The sequence below is a fragment of the Phoxinus phoxinus genome (assembly GCF_949152265.1).
Source record: "Phoxinus phoxinus genome assembly, chromosome: 1".
Lineage (NCBI taxonomy): Eukaryota > Metazoa > Chordata > Actinopteri > Cypriniformes > Leuciscidae > Phoxinus > Phoxinus phoxinus.
The window spans coordinates 18,700,117-18,719,621 of record NC_136876.1 but is presented as its reverse complement, the minus strand read 5'-3'; the positions used below and the strand labels follow the sequence as shown (position 1 = coordinate 18,719,621).

Sequence of the window (19,505 nt, the reverse complement as noted above, 5' to 3'; positions counted from 1 at the left end):
AAGTATTCAAAATGACATCTCAAAGAAGAAGAAGCTACATCGGACAACTGTTGCTTAACATTCTCCAATTATCTGGCAAAACCAGAAGAGAGCCCAGATAATCTGAAGTGCACACTCAAAAGAATATAAATACTCTAGGAGAGTCTTTGATTAAAAATAGTAGAGAGAAAAGCAACTTAAATTAACTAATCGGGTAATAAACCACAACAAATAAGAGCGGGTGTTCAAGTTATGGTTTCTAGTGAATTGATGCAATTAAAGTATCCCATTTCTCTGTTTGAAGACAAATTGTCTTCAAATTGCTAAATATATGATATATAGAATAGCCATAAATGTAAGACAGCCTATTTCTTGGCCATTTCCAACACAGGCCCACCAATATAAAAAATTCTGGCTGACAGTAATAAACCGCTAATTATTTTTTAAATGTTATGATTCATTAAAAATCCAATTAAAAATAATACCCTGAGAATTGACATGATACAACATTGTGTGACATGTGTAATATGAAAAAAATGCATATTAATTTTGAGATTTGAAAAAGGTCATATTTAATATTATGTTTTAAAGATTTACTTGAAGTGAGTCTGAGATTATAGCAAAGGTTATTCTAAATGTAAAATTAGGGGAACTATGAATGGCATGCACATCTATACATCTAATATCAACCAACACTGATAAATAAATAAAATATCTAATATAGGCCAGTAACTGATATGGTGCTGAACTACTAGTATTCAGACATAGCCTAACATATAATAATTACCACAACTGTGAAATAAAATTGGCTAAATGTTATGATTTTAGGCTAAATGTCTTTGCTGGAGGATTCAGGAAAACAATCATTCTCTGGATTGAATTTTGCAGTTCTAGATAGGCCAAACAAACTTTCTGCATAACCCAAAAAGATGTCATTCTTTCTAACAAACTTTTGTTGTGAGCTTGTTAGATTCCATACACATTGCTTGCACTAATTTATTCAATGATAGATGGGGGACAAACCACATCCCTAAATGTTAGTGTTTTGCCACCTCCCCCCTCCTGCACCCCCTGCAGAGAGAAACTGTGTCATAATGCAGTACCCCTTTTCTCATTCAAATGACTGCCATTGTCTCTATAAGCAACCAGCTCTGCTATGTGCCACAGAACAACTGAGTCTCTATATGTTGCAGAAAATGAGTACACCAGGGTAGGGTGTACTGAAGAAGCTTCACTGAACATCCATGCTGCTTTGCGAGAAATGAGGGAGGGAAACGTCTGCTCCCATTTCCATCTAACACATACAATTCATATTATTTAGCCCAAAATCAAGAGTAAATACACAAACAACACATGTTGCCCTATATGGGAGGCTGCAATGGTAAATCAAATAGGCAGATTACCAAATCTCCAGAACTAAATAAAACTTTTTTTAATGTTTGCATCGTTTTTGTTGCATAGTGTAGGCTACAACTTGATTAGTTTTATACTAGACTCAGACATGTTGCTATGCTTTGTGAGTCTGATTAGCTCTCATTAGCATTGTTGCCAGGTTTAAGTTAGGCTATCTCTTAATTATACCGTTTATTCAATTGTTATTTCTGTTTCTTAAAGTTTTTCAGTATATCCCCTACAATAAACATTATAGCCTACTTGGCAGTTTAGGCTGATTGTGATTATTTATAATGAATTTCGTGTTAGCCTAGTAGGGCCTATTCAGACTCATAAACCAAGCAAGCAAGCAAACATCTGATTCACCTCAGGTTTAATTGATATCTGCCCATATGCACTATATTCTGTTTAGTTAAATACATTATTTTAAAATTATATATATTCCTCAACTAAATATGATTCCCTGTTTTGCCCCTCCTCCTTAACGTTTACTAGCATCAAACGTCTTCTTACCTTTGATAATTGTATTAACCACGTGATTTTGTGTGATGTACCAAGAACAAACGTTTCTTTTAAATCTCGTTTTAAGTTTTAAACTTCTACATACTTATTTTTCGGAGGGAAGACATTCGGATTCATTCCGAAGCATTTAAGTTTGACGAATCCGCGCTATTCATTCCGGCGGAAGGGTGAACAACACACTTGAGTGAGAGAAGGCTTGAGATGTGGGCGGAGTGATACAAAGCCTGGCGGTGGACTCCGATTCGAAGTGAGTGAAGTGAAGAAACTTTTTCAAAAGTTCCTGGAGGTGTTTCGAGACGCACGGCAGCCGAGTCCGAGCTGCAGAGGGAAATACGGAATTGGACTATATCGAAAACGCTCAATTTCTATGAAATTCACTCAAGTTAACTTTATGACGCTGCTTCATCTTAATGTGATTCCTTGGAACTTCAATCACCGTGTCATTTTTTAAAGGATGTATTATTGCTAACATTTCAAAAAAGGAGTAGGATCGAGTTTCCACAGAAATGGGGAATTACAGTCTTTGGATATTTCTGTCAATTTTATATCTGGTGCAAAATAGCGAACTTAGCGAAGGTAGGATGACTGATTCTTTTCTCCCTTTTTTTGTAAGGGTCGTGTTTTAGGACATGTGTGGACGCATAACCTGTTACATTAGAATCAACGAAATAACTTAAAACATCCCGACCTGTTGTCTTCGATTTATTCATTTTCATTAATGAGATTCAGAATCATTTGCTGCTTTGCTCGCAGATGTTTGATGCAGGATGTGCCATAATTCATAGCACTCATAAACGTTTTTGTTTCAGTCCATCACTGGTTCGGTATAAATTAAATGCAAAAATATATATAGCCTACGTTTTTGCGATAAACCTTATTTGCACTTATTAGTAGGCTATACGTGCCGAATATGTTGCGAAGATCATTGCAGAACATTATGCACGAATATTCAGTGATGGGATTTAAAGAGTTCAGACCACACGAGGACTTCTCTTTGTTGGTGATGAATGTTGCATTTGCTAAATTGCTTGTTGTCGTGTAACTTTTACAAGTTTGGTTATTCTACATAACATCAGTAATTTTAGAAGGCATTACGTTAGTTGGGTCTGTATGCATTTTGTCCTTGTCTGAATAGCGGAACCGTGAGAAAATAACAGTGAATGTCCGCTTCACTGCACTGGTGATAAGCGACCTATCAACGTGCATAGTAATTGAGATTGTCATCAAGGTATACTGTTAAATCACTGGACTAGATTATATCTGAATTTTATATTTTACGTTACTGATTTGGTCAAAAAGACTTGATGAATGGAATGCTTGTAGCCTACATGATGAGTTTTGTGGGAGTTATAGTCTACTTGAAGCTTTTATGCTTTTTTGTTTACAATCTTAACAAATAACAATTAGCAAATTATTTGTTTTTTCATGGAGGTGGTAAGCGAAACAAGTTTTATCCAGTTTTTACCATACATTTCTGAAATAGGCTACCTTTGTTTGCTTGAGTTTGAATACCATTTTCTCTTGTTCTTCTTGTGAGTTCATTCAGTCGATATACTTAGGCTACACATAAAATAAAATACAAACCTATATTCTGGAATGAAAAATAATTCAACAGATGCATGCGCTTGTCTTTCGGCATGCAGCCTTTTGAAGATAACAGCTACAGGATGCATCTTCATAGATAATAGATTGACAAAAGTAGCCTACTGCTGCTGCTCTAACGAAGTATTATAACATTATCGGATATCATATCGCTTTTCGTATTTGAGAAGAGTTCACGTGCTGAATTCTATTGTCATTCGATTCGAACAAAGCGGGAACTCTGTGTGAAAGAATCGGAATGTTATCTCGCGGCACTCTCATAGACAACTCAATGTATATTATTTACCAAAGAGTAAATAAACCTACAGCTACTACGAGGGACCATCTGTAATAGGCTATGTCTGTTGTATGTGTTTCAATGAAATAAATGAAATGTAATACCGGTATGTCATATTTCAGGGTTGGTGATTATTCTTTGCTTTTATCGTTGAATTTGAAGTAGTCTCTGCCTCATTGTGCCCTCTCTTTCCACAGGATTGCGCTGCGTGGATACACTCAGGCCGTGCGAAAATGGAGGAATGTGTATGGATTCAAAATGCTTGTAAGCTTACAGTTGCCATTTTTATATTGCAAATACAATTCTGTTCGATACACTATTGCTTTGATGTTTAGTTCAAACTCAAAATTGTTTGATAAATGCAAGGGCGTAGATTTGGTTTGAACATTGGGGGGGTTTTCATGTGATCATGGTATAAATATTGGGGGGGTTGTGGGGGGGTTATAATGCATAGATTTAAATATTGGGGGGGTTATCTCCCCCCTAACCCCCCCACAAATTACGCCCCTGGATAAATGCATAACATTCACAGTGGTGTGTTGACTGCGTTCTAAACAGGTGGTACTGGATGACATTTGCTATTGCTGTTATTCAGCCTTGGTTATCAGTTTTGCATAGTTTCGATCACTTTTGCACAGTGTGGAAAAGGGAACTGGAGTGTAGCTAAACACAGAGCAATGTTGTACTCTCTTGTACATGTAGGTGGTCTGTTTTGAAAAGTGTCCTATGAGTTTTACTAAATAAAATAATCTAAATAATTCACCAGATTCTATGACTCATAGTTAACTCAAGTTGGACAATATAATTTTGTCGTAACAATAAATGCTCTCTACACCTGTCCACAAGATATCAGTCACATATAAGATATATGATTGAACTTCTGATAGTGAATATATGGGAGCTTTTTTTTGCTCATGCCAAGTGTAGTTTTCCAAAATACAGTTCCTTCACACAGGCTGTCTTCATTGTTTATGCTAATACAAAGTGATTGTTATCACATGAAAGCCTGGGGCTGTTGTTTTATGTTTCCCGCCTGATTTGGAAAACTGTGTCTGTGCTCTCTAGCTTCCATTCATGGTGATTAGTGTTTTTTTTTCAGGAGGCACTGGTACGTGGGAACCACTCTCATTTGGTTTTATGTGACGGCCAAATCAATAGGGTGTTAAACTAAAATCAATACTTTTGTTTTGTATGTGTATCTCTACAAATCATTGGTTATAAGAAGGGGGGGGGGTCATTCTTTATCTGAAAATGAAACTTTGCATTATCTTCTCCAGTCATGTTTATTACTTAATGGTATTTGTTCACTCCTTTACCTTTCCTTAAAACAAATATAACACAACCAAGTAAAACTGCCCCCACTGCACTCTTAGTGTTCCCTCCAAGAAAAACTTTTTATAATGTATGTAGCTTGTAAGTGTCAGGTTTTTTAATAAGAATAATTTGGTTATTTAAATATCTGTAAGGTGCTCTTGTTGTGTGCGCTTAAGGAATAATCTACCTACTTCAATCACTCCACCATTAACCAAAGAATCTCATACCCCCAGGCAAGTAGTTATTGCCTGCTCACTGGCCAGGTATCCTGGATGAAGCCTCGTTGTACTTTAAACCTGAAATTTGAATGCAAACTCACACCAAAGGGTGGTTGGATATGGGTGTGGAAACTGGGAGTTATGTCCTAACTGATTGATGATTGTTGAGGTAAACTGAAGTCTTTAGCCATTCATTTGTTTCTGAAACTTGGTGTGTATTTATAATTCTCATAAAACTCTGGAGTTAGATAAATATGGCAAGGTGGCACTAAAATGCCTTTTGTGTCAGTGTCACAGTATTAATCATTACCCAGCACACCTCAGGCTAAGTTATGAACACAGCGTGTTAGTAAATGTGTAATGATGTTAAATAGTGCTTTGTTCTGTTGTCATTCTTGCTCTACCCATCTACAAAGTTTTTGTTTTAAATTAGACATTTTGTTGACAGCATTTATGTTATGACACATTTTATCTTTTGTTTTGTTTTTTAAGAGTTTAATGTTATTGTATACCGTATGTGTGTGAAGAGAAGTTCACTCACAATCTATTGCGTCTATGTCATCGGTTGGTATTTTCAAGTGAAAATTATTATTTTTTTAAAGAGGACAGTAAATGTCATGCCACACAGCACAGTAATACAACCATCTGGAATGGCCAGCCACAAGAGAGTGGTCCGACTAGTCCTTAAGCTATGGGGACAGTAGACCCACTCCAACCCCCTCTCTGGAGATCCTGATGAAACTAGAGATCCAAAACAACAGAAAGGGACCTTTATTCCTCCAGATACCAACCTGTAACCCAGCACCGCTGGAGAGACCAGAGAGAGTAGAAGGAGGAGGACTAGAGAAGAAAGGGCATATGAGAGTAAGAGAACAACAGAGAAAAGAGTGGATAATGGCACCTTTAGCAAACAGAGGCAAAGGTTGAACTAGACGTAGGAGTACTGGTTGGGACCACAGAATTTCACAAGAACACCAAGCTGTGTTGAAATCTGGTCTCTGAGGAAAACCTGAGCAACAAATCTTCCACCTGTTCCTCCCCATGATGTTTTTCTTCCTTACCACGAGAGCTTGTGTGCCTGGAGGAAGTCAATTGTCCTATTTAGTGTAGTATCCTTGTTGTGAGAGCTCTCTAGTGATTGTAATATTATGCGAATATGCCCCTTAGGACTGTAATTGTTACCAGATCAATTATGTTGACTGTTGTTTAACCAGTGTCTGGTTGAGGCATATACTGAGCCCTAGTACTTGTTTGTATCATGTGTCATTTCATGGTCCCCTGCGCTGAGAGCTTCAGTGGCTGGTGCAGTCCATGACAGATTACAGGAGTAATCCTTCTCTAACTCTCTCCAATGAGTGCTTCTTTACAATGGGCCACAGTCCAATGCTTCTTGGGCTACTTTTATGAGCTGGCACCGGGTTAACATCTGGAATATTAAGGGGAACTGTTTTGTACTTTTATTGTGGCACAGGTATCTAAAGCATATCAGATAATCCCTGTAAAATTTGTTTATGTAGTTGCCAAACTGACTTCACTGTGGTGGTGTCCACATAGTGGTGACACCAAGGATGAAGTTTGGAGTATACAGGGGATACTCTGTATAGATCTGTGGATCCGGTTTTTAAATTCTGGTCCTGCTGTGGTCCGACGCTCTTTGAATCCCTTTTCTATAGGAAATGCAAGGCATGGAATGACAGTGCACTTGTTGTGAAGAGTCCAGGAATGTCACTCAAGGTGAAGAGTCAGGAAGGTCTGTTAAAGTGTCGTCGTGCCTCTAATCTCATCCCCCCAGTGTGGAGAGAGCATGCAAGCAAGTGCAACCACGGTGTGGGATAGTCTCGACTGAAGCAAAGAGATAATTAGGCAGATTGTGAGTGTGTCATTCAGAGAGGGTCCAGCTGGAAGAATAAGGCGGGGGTGGGGATGTGTGTTGGAGAGAGGGGGTTGTGCTGGGGTGTGGAGGGACAGCTGGTGGATGTTGTGATGGTAATCCAGTGAAGTCAGACCCTTACAAAGGGGGAGCGGAGGGCCAGGTGCTGCCATTGAGCGGCCTGCCGCCCCATGCCGAGACAGACGGGCCTATGGAGGAGAGGAGCCGGCGGCCCACGGGCCTCCTAACACATGCTCACACACATGCAGCGAAGTGATGTGGAGGTTCTCCATTGTCTCTGAGTCTGCAGGCTCTGCGAGCCCAGGCCACTGTCACTCTATGAGAACAAACAGTGGAGATGAAAGTGTGTGAGGCACAGAGCAGAGAAAAGAGACATCAATGTTTGCATTTTCCCACCCATTTGCTCAAAAAGGAAGCGGTTACAGTGGGGCTCTGTCTGTTATTGATGGTGTCGCCTTGACCCCAGTAGCAGAGTGAGTCTATAAATTGTGAGTGTTGCATTTTACTGACCCATGGAAGCTCTCTGCCTCTTAAGACATGATGTATGAGGATAGTTAGACATGAAGCAGGCTCTGCTATCGCAGGCCTTCTGTGAACTAACAACTGTAATTTATTTACCTAAAATTTTGCAAATTTTTTACAAACAGGAATAGTTAACAACCACAAGTTGAAATTCAAGGCCTCTGTTGAATTACTTAAATAACCATGTATACCGATAGTTATGTTTATATCGTAAAGGCTGGAACACCGTTTGTTTATATTGAGTTTGGCACTTAAAAGATAAAGTTACTTTCCCTTAATATATAGTGGATTAGCGTGGAATGCTTTGTAAGATTCCTGCTCTGCCGCCACTGCATTCATTGCTGTCGTTACCTCTAGTCTATTTAGGATCCAGGATATTCAAGGGATGTTTCGAGCAAAATTGTCAAAATTATGTGTAAGTTAATGTCTGTTTGCGGAATAGATTGAGACATCCACTTGAAAGTAAGCAAATTGAGAAGAGAACCCTACTGATTTGATGGGGTTGGAGTGTAATTGAGTTTGACTGTAGGGTGAATGAAGTGACTATGGTCTATATGGTTTGATGCCGCAAGCAGGGAGTCCTTGTTCCCAGGCCCTGTCACAGGAAGTGCTGACTCCTGACCCCTCTACTTTACTCACATCCTGTCTATCAAGACAGCTGAGGAGAGCTTATGATGTGCTCTTGCCCTCTCTCTTTTTCTAACTCCTTATTTGACCCTTCAGATGTGTTTTTTGAGAGCATGGTTCACCTACTGGGGTCCAGAGAGAAATAATCTACTTCAACCACCCATGAATCCTGGATTCAAACATTTGCTAATCACTTCAAATTAATTCAGGAGTAGGCATAACTGATAATCTGAGGAAAGTTGTAGTTTTGTGTGTGTTTATTGATAATGTGGAAGATAAGACCAAGGATCTGAGAAGTTTACGGGTGACAGAGTTGGAGATAAGAGGCATTCTTTGGCCTCTACCTGAGTGTTCTCTTCCACTCTTATCAGACACTCTGAAGCTTTTTTGATCACAGCCACATTAAAGCTTTCCAAAGTGTTTCTAAATATGATGTAGAGTTGAACTGGGAGTTTTCATCCCTACTATCTGCATATTTTGTGATTTATTATGAGATAGATTCGAGTGGTTGGCATAATTTTACACGATGTACTTAATGGACAAAATGGGGGATTGTAAAATTCCAATTTGCATAATGTATACTACAGGAGACACCAGGTTATAGCTAAAAGTTATTTTGGAGTTATGTAGAGTTTTAGCTTTGAGGTTGTGGAATGCAAAACGTCTTCCATTTCTAGTTTTCTCAGATTCTCGAATCATGTCAGTATAAAAAAAACGCATTACTAATAGTCTTTAGATCTGCAGAATCAATAAGAAATGTCTGCTTCTCTTTGAGTTCCAAGAGATCTGGATCGGTATAGGTGCTGGGGTGGGGTGGGGTTTTGCGGTGAAGTACAGCAAAGAATGCTTTGGAAGACCTCGAGTCTGGGGTGCATGCAATGCGGTTGTGGTTGGCTTGTTAGCAATACCAGAAATTCTTCTCTCTTTTTTTTAGCTTTTTTTGAGCATTTTGTGAGCATTGACATAAATTTATATACACCAAATGTTTTTCAAAAGCATTAAATCTGATCTGATTAACATAGTTTGCTCCTAGAGTAGTGTTTGTGTGAACTTTAGCCAGGAGTCTTGAAGGACCATATTATTGTTTTAGTCCACTTCCAGTCAGTTTATTTTTAATAATCTCACAGATTAATAATTATGTGGCCAATGCAATATAGCAGGACAATGCTCTCTACATATCTACCAATCTACATATTTCCTCAGGTTGACAGGTGTTTTTGTTTTGTAGGAAAGTTTTTTTTTATTTGTTAAAATCCAAATGATCCACATGAAAAACAGCCTACAACCATATTCTAAAACCCCCTTTCATGTGCTGTAGGCACAATTTTGATTCCAATTTTTGAAATTCTCTACTTTCAGTGATAATAGAAAGTTTAAATGGAAGGTTCAGTTCCTGTGAAAGTTCTGCCCTCACAAACCCCCACCCTTTCAGCTCTCTCCTCAGCCATGGGTTACTGTTGCCAGGCTACAGCAGAGGCCTGTTGGTTCGTTTGAGCACAGGCCTGAAAGCCTGGCTGTTTGGGCCACTGCTCCCCCGTCCCCAAACAATAGGGTTCTGACTACTTTAGCTCTTTTATTTGGCCCACAAAATGCTCCCCTACCCCCACGTTGGTTCCTCTTTGAGAAGATGGGGAGCTGGGAGGGGGCAGTTGGGGGAGGGGGAACAGGCTCTAGTTGGCAGTGTGGTGTCGGTATGGGCTCTTTACAAAGGAATGGAGCAGCTAAATGCCAAACCCTGCCACAGACATTTTTCAGGGGACTTTTGGAATTTTGATACCCTGAAAGTTGCTTCATCAGTTTTCAAAGCAAACAAAACCGGGTTTAGTTTCAGTGACATTAATAGCAGGTGACCTACACTCAACTGACTTCCTATTAAGAAAAGAGTTGGCCGTGAGAAGTGCATGGTTATTGTCTTTCACCTCAGGGTGGGAATGATGGCTTCAAGTACCTGGGAGATTGAAATTCTGTTGGGAGCTCTCTCATGCTTGGTGCCTCCTGGACCATGACTGACCAGATGAAGCACTTTCAGAGAGACGTGGTGTGTTTGTGCTTCTCTTCCACAGGTACTATGACCTTAGACTGCTAGATGATTGTATGGTATTGTGCTAAAGAGAATAGTGTCAGGTGACACTGCCACAATGACCTCTGAGTTCAGGAAAAACGGCATTGAGTTTCAAAGTGTGCAGAGATGCCGAGCTTCACACACATAAATCATTCCGGCAGCATCCAAAAAGCCCCTGTGTACATGTAAGTTACACAAGTCCTTGAGAGTCCAAAATGCTGTTACGTCCCATGTAATTATTTTGATATGGTCCATAGGTACACCTATACTATATGTATACATGAATGAAGCCCTTTCCATTCTTCTCTCAGTCTGATATGTCTTGTGGTTTCTCAGCATCCTAGGAGAGGAAATTATTCGTAAGTCACACAACGTGTTTGAGTGTGCATGTGAGGTATTTGTGGTGGTGTTTGACTGCATCAGTGCACTTAGTTGTTTTATCTAGTCTTTCTCTCAGTTAAGAGTCATTGCTTGATTGTTAACCTGTCCAACTGCTTCATTAACCTTCTAACCTTCCAACTTCCAACATTATCAGGAAATATGTGCTGTGAGTGTGCTGCTATGCTTGTGCATGTGATCTAACAGCCAGCGTTCATGTGTGTGTGTTTGGGCACATCTGTTTGGAGATTCACAGACCGAATAGTGCCATTGTTTTGGGTGTAATCCTTTAAAGAAGCGGAAAGCCAAAGCAGTGCTGACAGATGTGAACAGTTGTTTGGTGCTATTTGCAGCTGGCGTGAGCCATCAGTGGTGTTGTGACATTGGAGGATTACTGTTTCTGCCCTCTTCCTATCTCACCCATGTCAACTCTATTCCTTAGGGGCCAGGGGTCTACTCTTGGTACATTTTAAATCAATGGTCATGCTGAGTAACATCCCACACCTGTCTTAAAGCAAGAACTACCAATTTCCATCCGCACAACACTCAAAATTGTCCAAAACCTTTGTAGAAAATTCTCGCTCACAGTGGAGTTCCTGCCAGATTGAAGGCCCTTTACAATTAATTGTTATTTTTTTCACTCTGAAAGCTCTGATAGGACTCTTGGCTGTATGTTTTTGGATGAATGATAGGCACAGCCAAGGCCTAGACAAAAGAATGTGTGTTTTGGCTGCAGAACACCGTGTGAGGACAAATATCCTAACCTCCCCCTGCTGCTACTTGACCAATATCTACACATTCTCACACACTTTCACGAAGGTTTTCACAATGCAATAAGTATGGAACTACAGCACGGATACACACACATAGAGGGAATGCGTTCCAAAACTCACACACACATGCATGTTATCATGTTTTGTAAGGCCAGAGGCTCCCTCTCTTTGTGTTTGGAAATAGCTCTTGTCAACACATCCACAATTCCTCATAGTCCAGTAACTCTTTGAAATCCCACAAGCAGTTCCTCAGTCATCCTGCCCATTGTGATCGGTCCAAAAAATTTCTCTTTGTTTAACCATTTGCTGACCACTTTTTTTTTTCTTTTTTTTTTTTAACAAAAGATACATGTAAAAATTGCTCAGTTAGATGTACCACAGAATCTATCCAGTTTGGCCTTTATCACAAATTCCTTACTGCTCATGTACACATGCACTCGATTTAAACTGTTTCCTAGAGCCAAAGACAGGCAAACAACAGGTTGTAAATTTGGCTCTCTCTGCATTCTTCAAAGGCCCATCGTGCAGAATGGCAATTTTTATAAGGGCTTGAGTGTCAGACTGCATGCTAGTTGAACCTTGATGCGGTTCTCCTCAAAACTCTTTTTGTGCCGCAACTCCCAGTTTCATTTTTTTTTTTACCCCAAAGATTCCAGACATAGTTAATTTGCCTCTAAATAAACCCAGCCAAGCCATGACAAATAGCCAAGGGGATGAAGGGTAGGGGGTGATTGGTGGGGTGTCAGGCTTGCTCGGTCGTCTGTGAGGTTGCCACAGCAACGGGGATCTGGGATTCAGAAAGAGTGTGAGTGTTTTCAGAGCAGGAGACGAGGGATTACAGGAAATATGACATGACATGACTCTCCGTACCGGACTCTTTCCCCCATCCCACCCTCCAAAAAAACATTCTTTCCCTACCAGACACCCCCAACCTACCCCCACTACACTGCCTGACATTATCATCACAATCAGACTGCTGACCTCTGACATTTGACCTCCCAGCATGTGAAGGGTTCATAGGGAAAATCAGTGTGCCGCATTTGGGGCTTCAGGAGATGAAGGAGTAGCCCTGGGTATTCATGAAGAATTCTTTCTTACTTATTGCTGATCTGTTTCCTCCTTGTTTTGCATTTAGAGTTGAGAAAAAACTCCCCACAGACACGCAGTCTTAACTTATGGAATTTCATGTAGCCAGCTGTATTGGAAAAATAGTAATAACAGGCATGATTAATTTTGTTTTTGATATGTCACCTCTAAGTTTGGTCCAGTTGGCCTCTTTGCTTCAAATTCTCAGACTTCGTGATAAAAACATCCAACCATGACCGGCAAATACACTCTTGTGTTGTTAAGTCAACAGTACTATTATTGATAAGCAGACTTCACCAATGAACTAAGCAAGTGAAGAGAGTTAACATTTTCCTCTTCTTCTACTACGTCAAGCTGTACATTTTAACCTTAACATAACAGGTCCTATTCAGTATCAGATGTAAGTCTCGTTAATCATAAGACTTGGGATTATTGATGCCAGCAACTTAATCTTGGTTCCCTTATGTAAGTTTTTTGGTTCCAGTTCCAGAATGTTTTATTACTCCCATATGAAACATTTCTGTAGGTGTGTCTTCCAAGCAGCAGAACACTGTGGCGTCATCCTCTATTGTCTTGCTGGGTAGAAAAAACATTTTCAACAGAGTTTGAATTATCTGGAAAGTATAGATCATGAAAGGCTAGCAGGCTCCCTCTGTGGTCCAGCAGAAGTCTAAAACAGCACCCCCTATATGCCACGCGCTTTTTTTAAAGCCCCTCTTCAAGGTCAGAAAGAAACTGCTTAAAATTTGTGTGGGGGAGGAGACGCCAGCCACAAAAGAAGAAAAACAACAAAGGGACAGATAGCTCAGTGTAAAAAGTGGTCATCCTATAACAGAAAGAGGAGGAAAAGCCATTGTTGTCTCTGCCCAGGGGTTGTTTTACAGTGGAAAGAGAGAGAGGGCCTGAGGGGGGACACAGAGAGAACAGACCATCCCAGTGCTTGTCATCAGCTTCAAACGGTCTTTTTGATGTGGGAGTTCATCCTGTGGTGGGGCTCCCTGTGTGGGTGTAGGGTTACCCAACACACACTGGCTTCTCATGCCTAGCTTACCAAAGGCCCCAGAGCCCATGATAGAGACCGCTTTTTTAGGGAAAAGTTGTTTATTTTATCTTACCTGTTCAGTTTCAGGTCCCACTCAATTGTCCATCAAGATAACCTTCCTGTACTGAAAAGCATATAATTAGAGCGGAAAGAACTGTATTCAACTGCCACAAAGTGGCTTTACCAACAAATCATCTATGTTTTGTTGTCTCCTGTCTTTTGAGTGGTCTCCATTGTGAGGTAACACATGGAACACTGTATACAGTTTGCAAGGTCTCATGGGTGAACACGGGTAGTTCTGTGTTTTATTATTGACAGCCGTGTTTTACTATTGAATGCAGCGAAGTAATTGGAAAATCAGTTATAATCCTGGAATGCAAACTGGCATGGAGAGAAGCATGCTTTCTGTATTGGAATACCAAAGAATGTGCAAAGTGTGCTCTGCTGTTACAGTCAAGTCAGACATATATGCAACATCTGGTGGATAGCATAAAATTGTGTGTGTGTGTGTGTGTGTGTGTGTGTGTGTGTGTGTGTGTGTGTGTGTGTGTGTGTGTGTGTGTGTGTGTGTGTGTGTGTGTGTGTGTGTGTGTGTGTGTGTGTGTGTGTGTGTGTGTGTGTGTGTGTGTGTGTGTGTGTGTGTGTGTGTGTGTGTGTGTGTGTGTGTGTGTGTGTGTGTGTGTGTGTGTGTGTGTATCACCTGCTCCCTAACCTTGTTTTATAATTAGCTTAGTATAATTGACTATTTATGTTTTCTGTGCATGAGTTTGGAGAGATACTGGACCTGGCCTGTTGATAAAAGTTTCTGAGGTCCCACTGAAATGCATGCTCATGTTCTAAATTTGTGCCCCTCGACAGATGCCGGCCTGGTTATATTGGTTTACTCTGTCAGCATCTGGACCCCTGTCATCGCTCGCCTTGTCTAAATGGAGCAGCTTGCAAGAGCCAGGTTGCTAATGGCATCCCACAGTACACTTGTGTGTGCCAGCGAGGTTTCAGAGGTAAGCTTGAGGGTGTCTTCATGCCATCATGGTACAGGTTGTGGGAAATATAGGGCTGTTTGTGAATGACGCTTCTTGTGTCTGCAGGTCAGGATTGTTCCCTGATTGATGCATGTGCCACAAATCCCTGTGCCAATGGAGCCCGTTGTACTAATTGGAACAATCACTACAACTGCTCGTGCCCACCTGGGTATCAGGGAAAAAACTGTCGCAATGACATTGATGAGTGCCGCAAACCTGGAAAATGCCTTAATGGTGGAATCTGCATGAACACCCATGGCTCATTCCGTTGCGACTGCCTTGCTGGGTACAGCGGGCGCACATGCGAAGTGCCCACCCAGCCCTGCGCCCCTTCACAGTGTCTCAACGGGGGCACCTGCCATCAGACCGGTGACCACACCTACGATTGTGCTTGCTTGCCAGGTACAAACATACAGAAAGCATGAATGCATTCATGTAGACACGCACCCTTTATCAAGTTCCCATACTCATGCCCAACCCTTGGAATCGGGGTTTCCCGAAGCGTCTGGACTTTCCAGGCAGTGATACCTCCTGCTTGCTATAAATAGCTCAGACTGAGTGAGAGAAAGATACAGAAGAGAAAGAGAGTGAGCAAAACAGTCAAAGCGTGGAAGAGGGAAAGCACGTGGGCTGCTGGGCAGGAATTTACTTTATTGCCTTTCTGCTCCCCTCTGGGGAGCAAGCAGGAAATGTCTCTCACCAGAGAGGAAGTCATTGAAACCGTGAGAGATTATAAAACAAGCAAACACGACAGGGAGTATGGCCCTCTAGAGCAGATCTCCGTCAGGTCCTGGCTTTGCCGCTGTGGGAACCGCCATGAGAATATGTAAACACTCAACACCCACTGAAACTTTTTACTGCTCACTTTACTCTGTTCATCAATTTATCAATGGTTGTGGAGCAGGAGTAAGTAAAAGTTATTAGGCGTGTTAGGGAAGTGAGGAACAGATCAGGCATTATTATTCCCACATTTACCCCCCTGCTTCCTGTGTCATATTTCATTTCTCCGCCCAGGCTTCAGGGGACACAACTGCGAGGAGAACGTGGATGACTGCCCTGGACACAAGTGCATGAATGGTGGGATCTGTGTAGATGGTGTCAACACATATAATTGTCAGTGTCTGCCTGAGTGGACAGGTAAATGTACACTCTTTTTTCCCACGTTTACTGTTGATTTTAAGTCAAAATAACTTAAAATAACTTCATTTGTCATTTGTCATTCTGTCCTTAGGCCAGTATTGTGCTGAGGATGTCAACGAGTGTCTCATGCAGCCCAATGCTTGTCACAATGGCGGTACATGCTTCAACACCATTGGAGGGCACACCTGTGTATGCGTCAATGGCTGGACGGGGGACGACTGCAGTGAGAACATAGATGACTGTGCCACAGCTGTCTGTTTCAACGGCGCCACATGTCATGACCGCGTGGCCTCCTTTTTCTGCGAGTGCCCGGTGGGCAAAACTGGTACGACTGTCTTTATCATCCCTCCTTATTTTTAGGTCTTGTTCGTTGTCCTCAGAGTCCAATTAGTGATATTCTGCTGTCCCTACAGGTCTGCTCTGTCATCTGGATGATGCTTGTGTCAGTAACCCCTGTAATGAGGGGGCCGTGTGTGACACTAACCCTCTGAACGGCCGCGCCATCTGCACCTGCCCTGCTGGCTTTGTTGGCGGAGCCTGCAACCAAGACATGGATGAGTGTTCAATTGGTAAATGTACAACATTGTGAATGGCTCCCTCTCTCGTTGATTCTTTCTGTCTCTCCCTCATCTTTGTCTCTCTCAGTAAAGAGTAAATGTTAACTGATTCCTCTGTTTCTCTCTTGTGCTAGGTGCCAACCCCTGCGAGCATTTTGGGAAGTGTGTAAACACGGAGGGATCGTTCCAGTGCCAGTGTGGACGGGGCTACACCGGCCCTCGCTGTGAGATTGATATCAATGAGTGTCTGTCCATGCCCTGCCAAAACGACGCCACCTGCCTGGACCGCATCGGCGAGTTCACATGCATCTGTATGCCTGGTATGTCAGTGCACTTGACCTTAGCTTACACATGTTAAATCTGCTTCAGATCAATGTGGACTTCCAGACCATATGACTATATAGACCTACTTTGGAAAACATGCAAAGTTCAAAAGAGGAGGGTTTGTTATGCAATATCCTTGTGGTCATTTGGGGTAATTTAATTGAAACAGAATAACTCTGTCCACATGGGTAAGTCACAGAAACCACAGATCAGTGTTTTGGCTTTGTGTCTTCAGCACACACGTTCAAGTAAAAACTTCTACAGAGTTTGTGAACTTCCTGCACTACATGCATCTTTAGGTTTTTTGGGGAACCATACAAATCGGCGCTGGGACCGGGGTGTATTGGGCAATCTGGGAGAGAGGGGGAGGAGTGTGCAGTGAATTATAATGAGATCTTGAGTGGTGGGAATGGAGTGGAACAATGGGGCCCCTCTGTGCTCCGTTCTTTGCCCTACGCACATAGAGAGAGAGCAAACTTTTTCCCAGCACTCTCATCCCCTCCCCCCACTTCTGCTCGTACCCCATTCATTTCCACAGACACCTCTTCTTCCCCACCCTCCTGATCATCGGCAACTTGGCCCTGGCTCACGTGGAGGGGCCAATTCTTTCTGATTCCATGCCGCCGTCAATGCTCTGGCCCCAGCCCACACTCTGTTTCACCTGAATGGGGCGACACACAAGAGCGGCACTCTGCTGATTATAGAACATGTGTGTTCTCAATGGAGAGATGACCACAGGGCATCCTGCGGACAGTAGGGTGTGGTGCTTCTAGTCAAAGCAGGGGCCTCAGTTTGCATAGACGAAGCAATTCTCCATTTCCTCTGAGACATGAACTTGCTGTAGGGTGCAGTGTAGCAGAACATCTCAGTGTGCCCCTGTGTGAAACTGCGGTCCAAGATTTGTCTTCAATGCATTGAGGGTTAGAACAGTGTTTCACTATGATTTCTCTTTATCAGGCTATCAGGGGAAGTACTGCGAGGTGGACGTTGATGAATGCGAGAGCAACCCTTGTGTAAACGACGGCATCTGCCGAGATATGGTTAATGGCTTCACCTGCACCTGTCAGCCAGGTATGAAACATGTCATTCTCCCAGCATCACCAGCTCAACAGTATGTATGCAAAATTCACTTGTGTGGTCACTTAATATACAATCTCAATTCATGTAATATCAGGTTAAACCTAGCTTTGACCCCTTGCCTGATAGAGTTTTTGCGTAATTACTCATTAGAGTGCAGTCTTTAGCGCCATGCAACTGCGTGCCCAAACAAAGACACCATTGTGGTCCCTCTACACAAGCACCATCACCCCCCTTCTCCTCTTCCCAACTTGTTCATAGAGAAGGGACAACAGTCTCACACGTCTCTCTCTACATAGAGGTGGTGGGGGGAACAGCAGCCCTGCTAATGAGATTCTTTTCCATGTCCGCAATTTACATCTGGGGCAGACAACCCCGCACCCCCCATTTAGCTATTGAGCCGGTAGCGTTTGTGCAAGGAAAGAGGGAGGGCCACTGGCCTTGAAGAAAACAATTATAGCATCTCCCCCTTCTAACCTTCTGCCCTAGGCATCAACATAGATCCCATCATAACACTGTTAATCAACACAACACCCTCTAAAGATGCAGAAATGAACATTTCTCATGGGGCCCCAGCCATTTTTTTCGTACTTACTAGAACGTTTTCCCAGACAAGGGATATCAGTCAGTGTTTAAATCCCACTGCCCTCTCACAAGCCGGTTTTCGATTACCCTTCAAATTGTGCAAATTGAAATTGAAAATTGAAAATATGGCCATTGGAAACACGTCAATTTCACGAAAACTCTCATTTATCGCAAAAAAGTTTTTACGCTCGCATGAGGTGGTTTTTCCGGCAATTCAAAAAATATTTTGCTAAACAGTTTTTGCGCATTTACAGGTCACCTGACGTAGATGACGCGGTATGTTTGGACAGAATACGAGACAGGAGTCCTTTATTAAATTCATAAAAGACAAAAGAATTACAGGAATACTGGATTCTAAACCTCGAAGCAGATATGAGGGAGAAACCCCCAGAAACACCTCTCAAGTATAAGGATCTTTCTTTGCCATTAATGATTGATAACACACATATGTCTCCTTCGATTAATAAGAATGGCCAGTGCAGTGGGGTTTATGGGATATACATAAACCTACCAACGTCCGTTGCCATGATTTTTGGAATGACTTATCTCGAGAGGAAAAAATAAAATTTTAGTCGCATAACATCAGTTAATGGAAACGCTGTCATTTCTTTTTAAATCACAAAAAAATCTGTAATGGAAATGCGCATAATAATGCATATTTTCCATCTAACAAATTTTTATCACTGCAAAAATGTAAATAAACTTTATTAATATCTTCCAAAAATAAAGAGCCAGCTAATATTCCAACAAAGTTTTCGATTTTTTTTCCACATACTAAGACTATACTGCACAGGTCAACTCAAAAATATGACTGATAAGAAAAACATTTCAATGCAGTCCATTCCAGATTGTGACAGTTGGATGGATTCAGAGAATGCAGAATCTGGACATATTATAAGGCTCCAGTATTAAGTCAAATGTTTTAAATTCTGTGCACAGTGCATATGTTATTGATAATACAGTACATACCACTGACACCATAAATTCAAACGAGATTCATCCAAAACTTTAAGTGAACCTCCATTGAAAACTCAATAAGCTTGAATAAGCGAAGGTGCAGAGATCTATAACTAGACCGAGCTCTACTGCCCCCAAAGCTGAACCTAATGACCCGG

At 41.6% G+C, this 19,505-nt stretch overlaps 1 protein-coding gene across 1 annotated transcript in view; it reads left to right on the top strand.

Moving 5' to 3' along the window:
- Positions 1 to 2,140: 2,140 nt before the first annotated feature.
- Positions 2,141 to 19,505, top strand: part of notch3 (notch receptor 3) — a 30,277-nt gene continuing 12,912 nt past the window's right edge. The window contains exons 1-9 of the mRNA XM_079632484.1: positions 2,141 to 2,469; positions 3,970 to 4,036; positions 14,544 to 14,686; positions 14,774 to 15,109; positions 15,722 to 15,844; positions 15,939 to 16,172; positions 16,261 to 16,416; positions 16,539 to 16,724; positions 17,686 to 17,799. Of these exons, the coding sequence (XP_079488610.1) occupies positions 2,400 to 2,469; positions 3,970 to 4,036; positions 14,544 to 14,686; positions 14,774 to 15,109; positions 15,722 to 15,844; positions 15,939 to 16,172; positions 16,261 to 16,416; positions 16,539 to 16,724; positions 17,686 to 17,799 (1,429 nt within the window). The 5' untranslated portion in view covers positions 2,141 to 2,399. The remainder of the gene's footprint in view (positions 2,470 to 3,969; positions 4,037 to 14,543; positions 14,687 to 14,773; positions 15,110 to 15,721; positions 15,845 to 15,938; positions 16,173 to 16,260; positions 16,417 to 16,538; positions 16,725 to 17,685; positions 17,800 to 19,505) is intronic.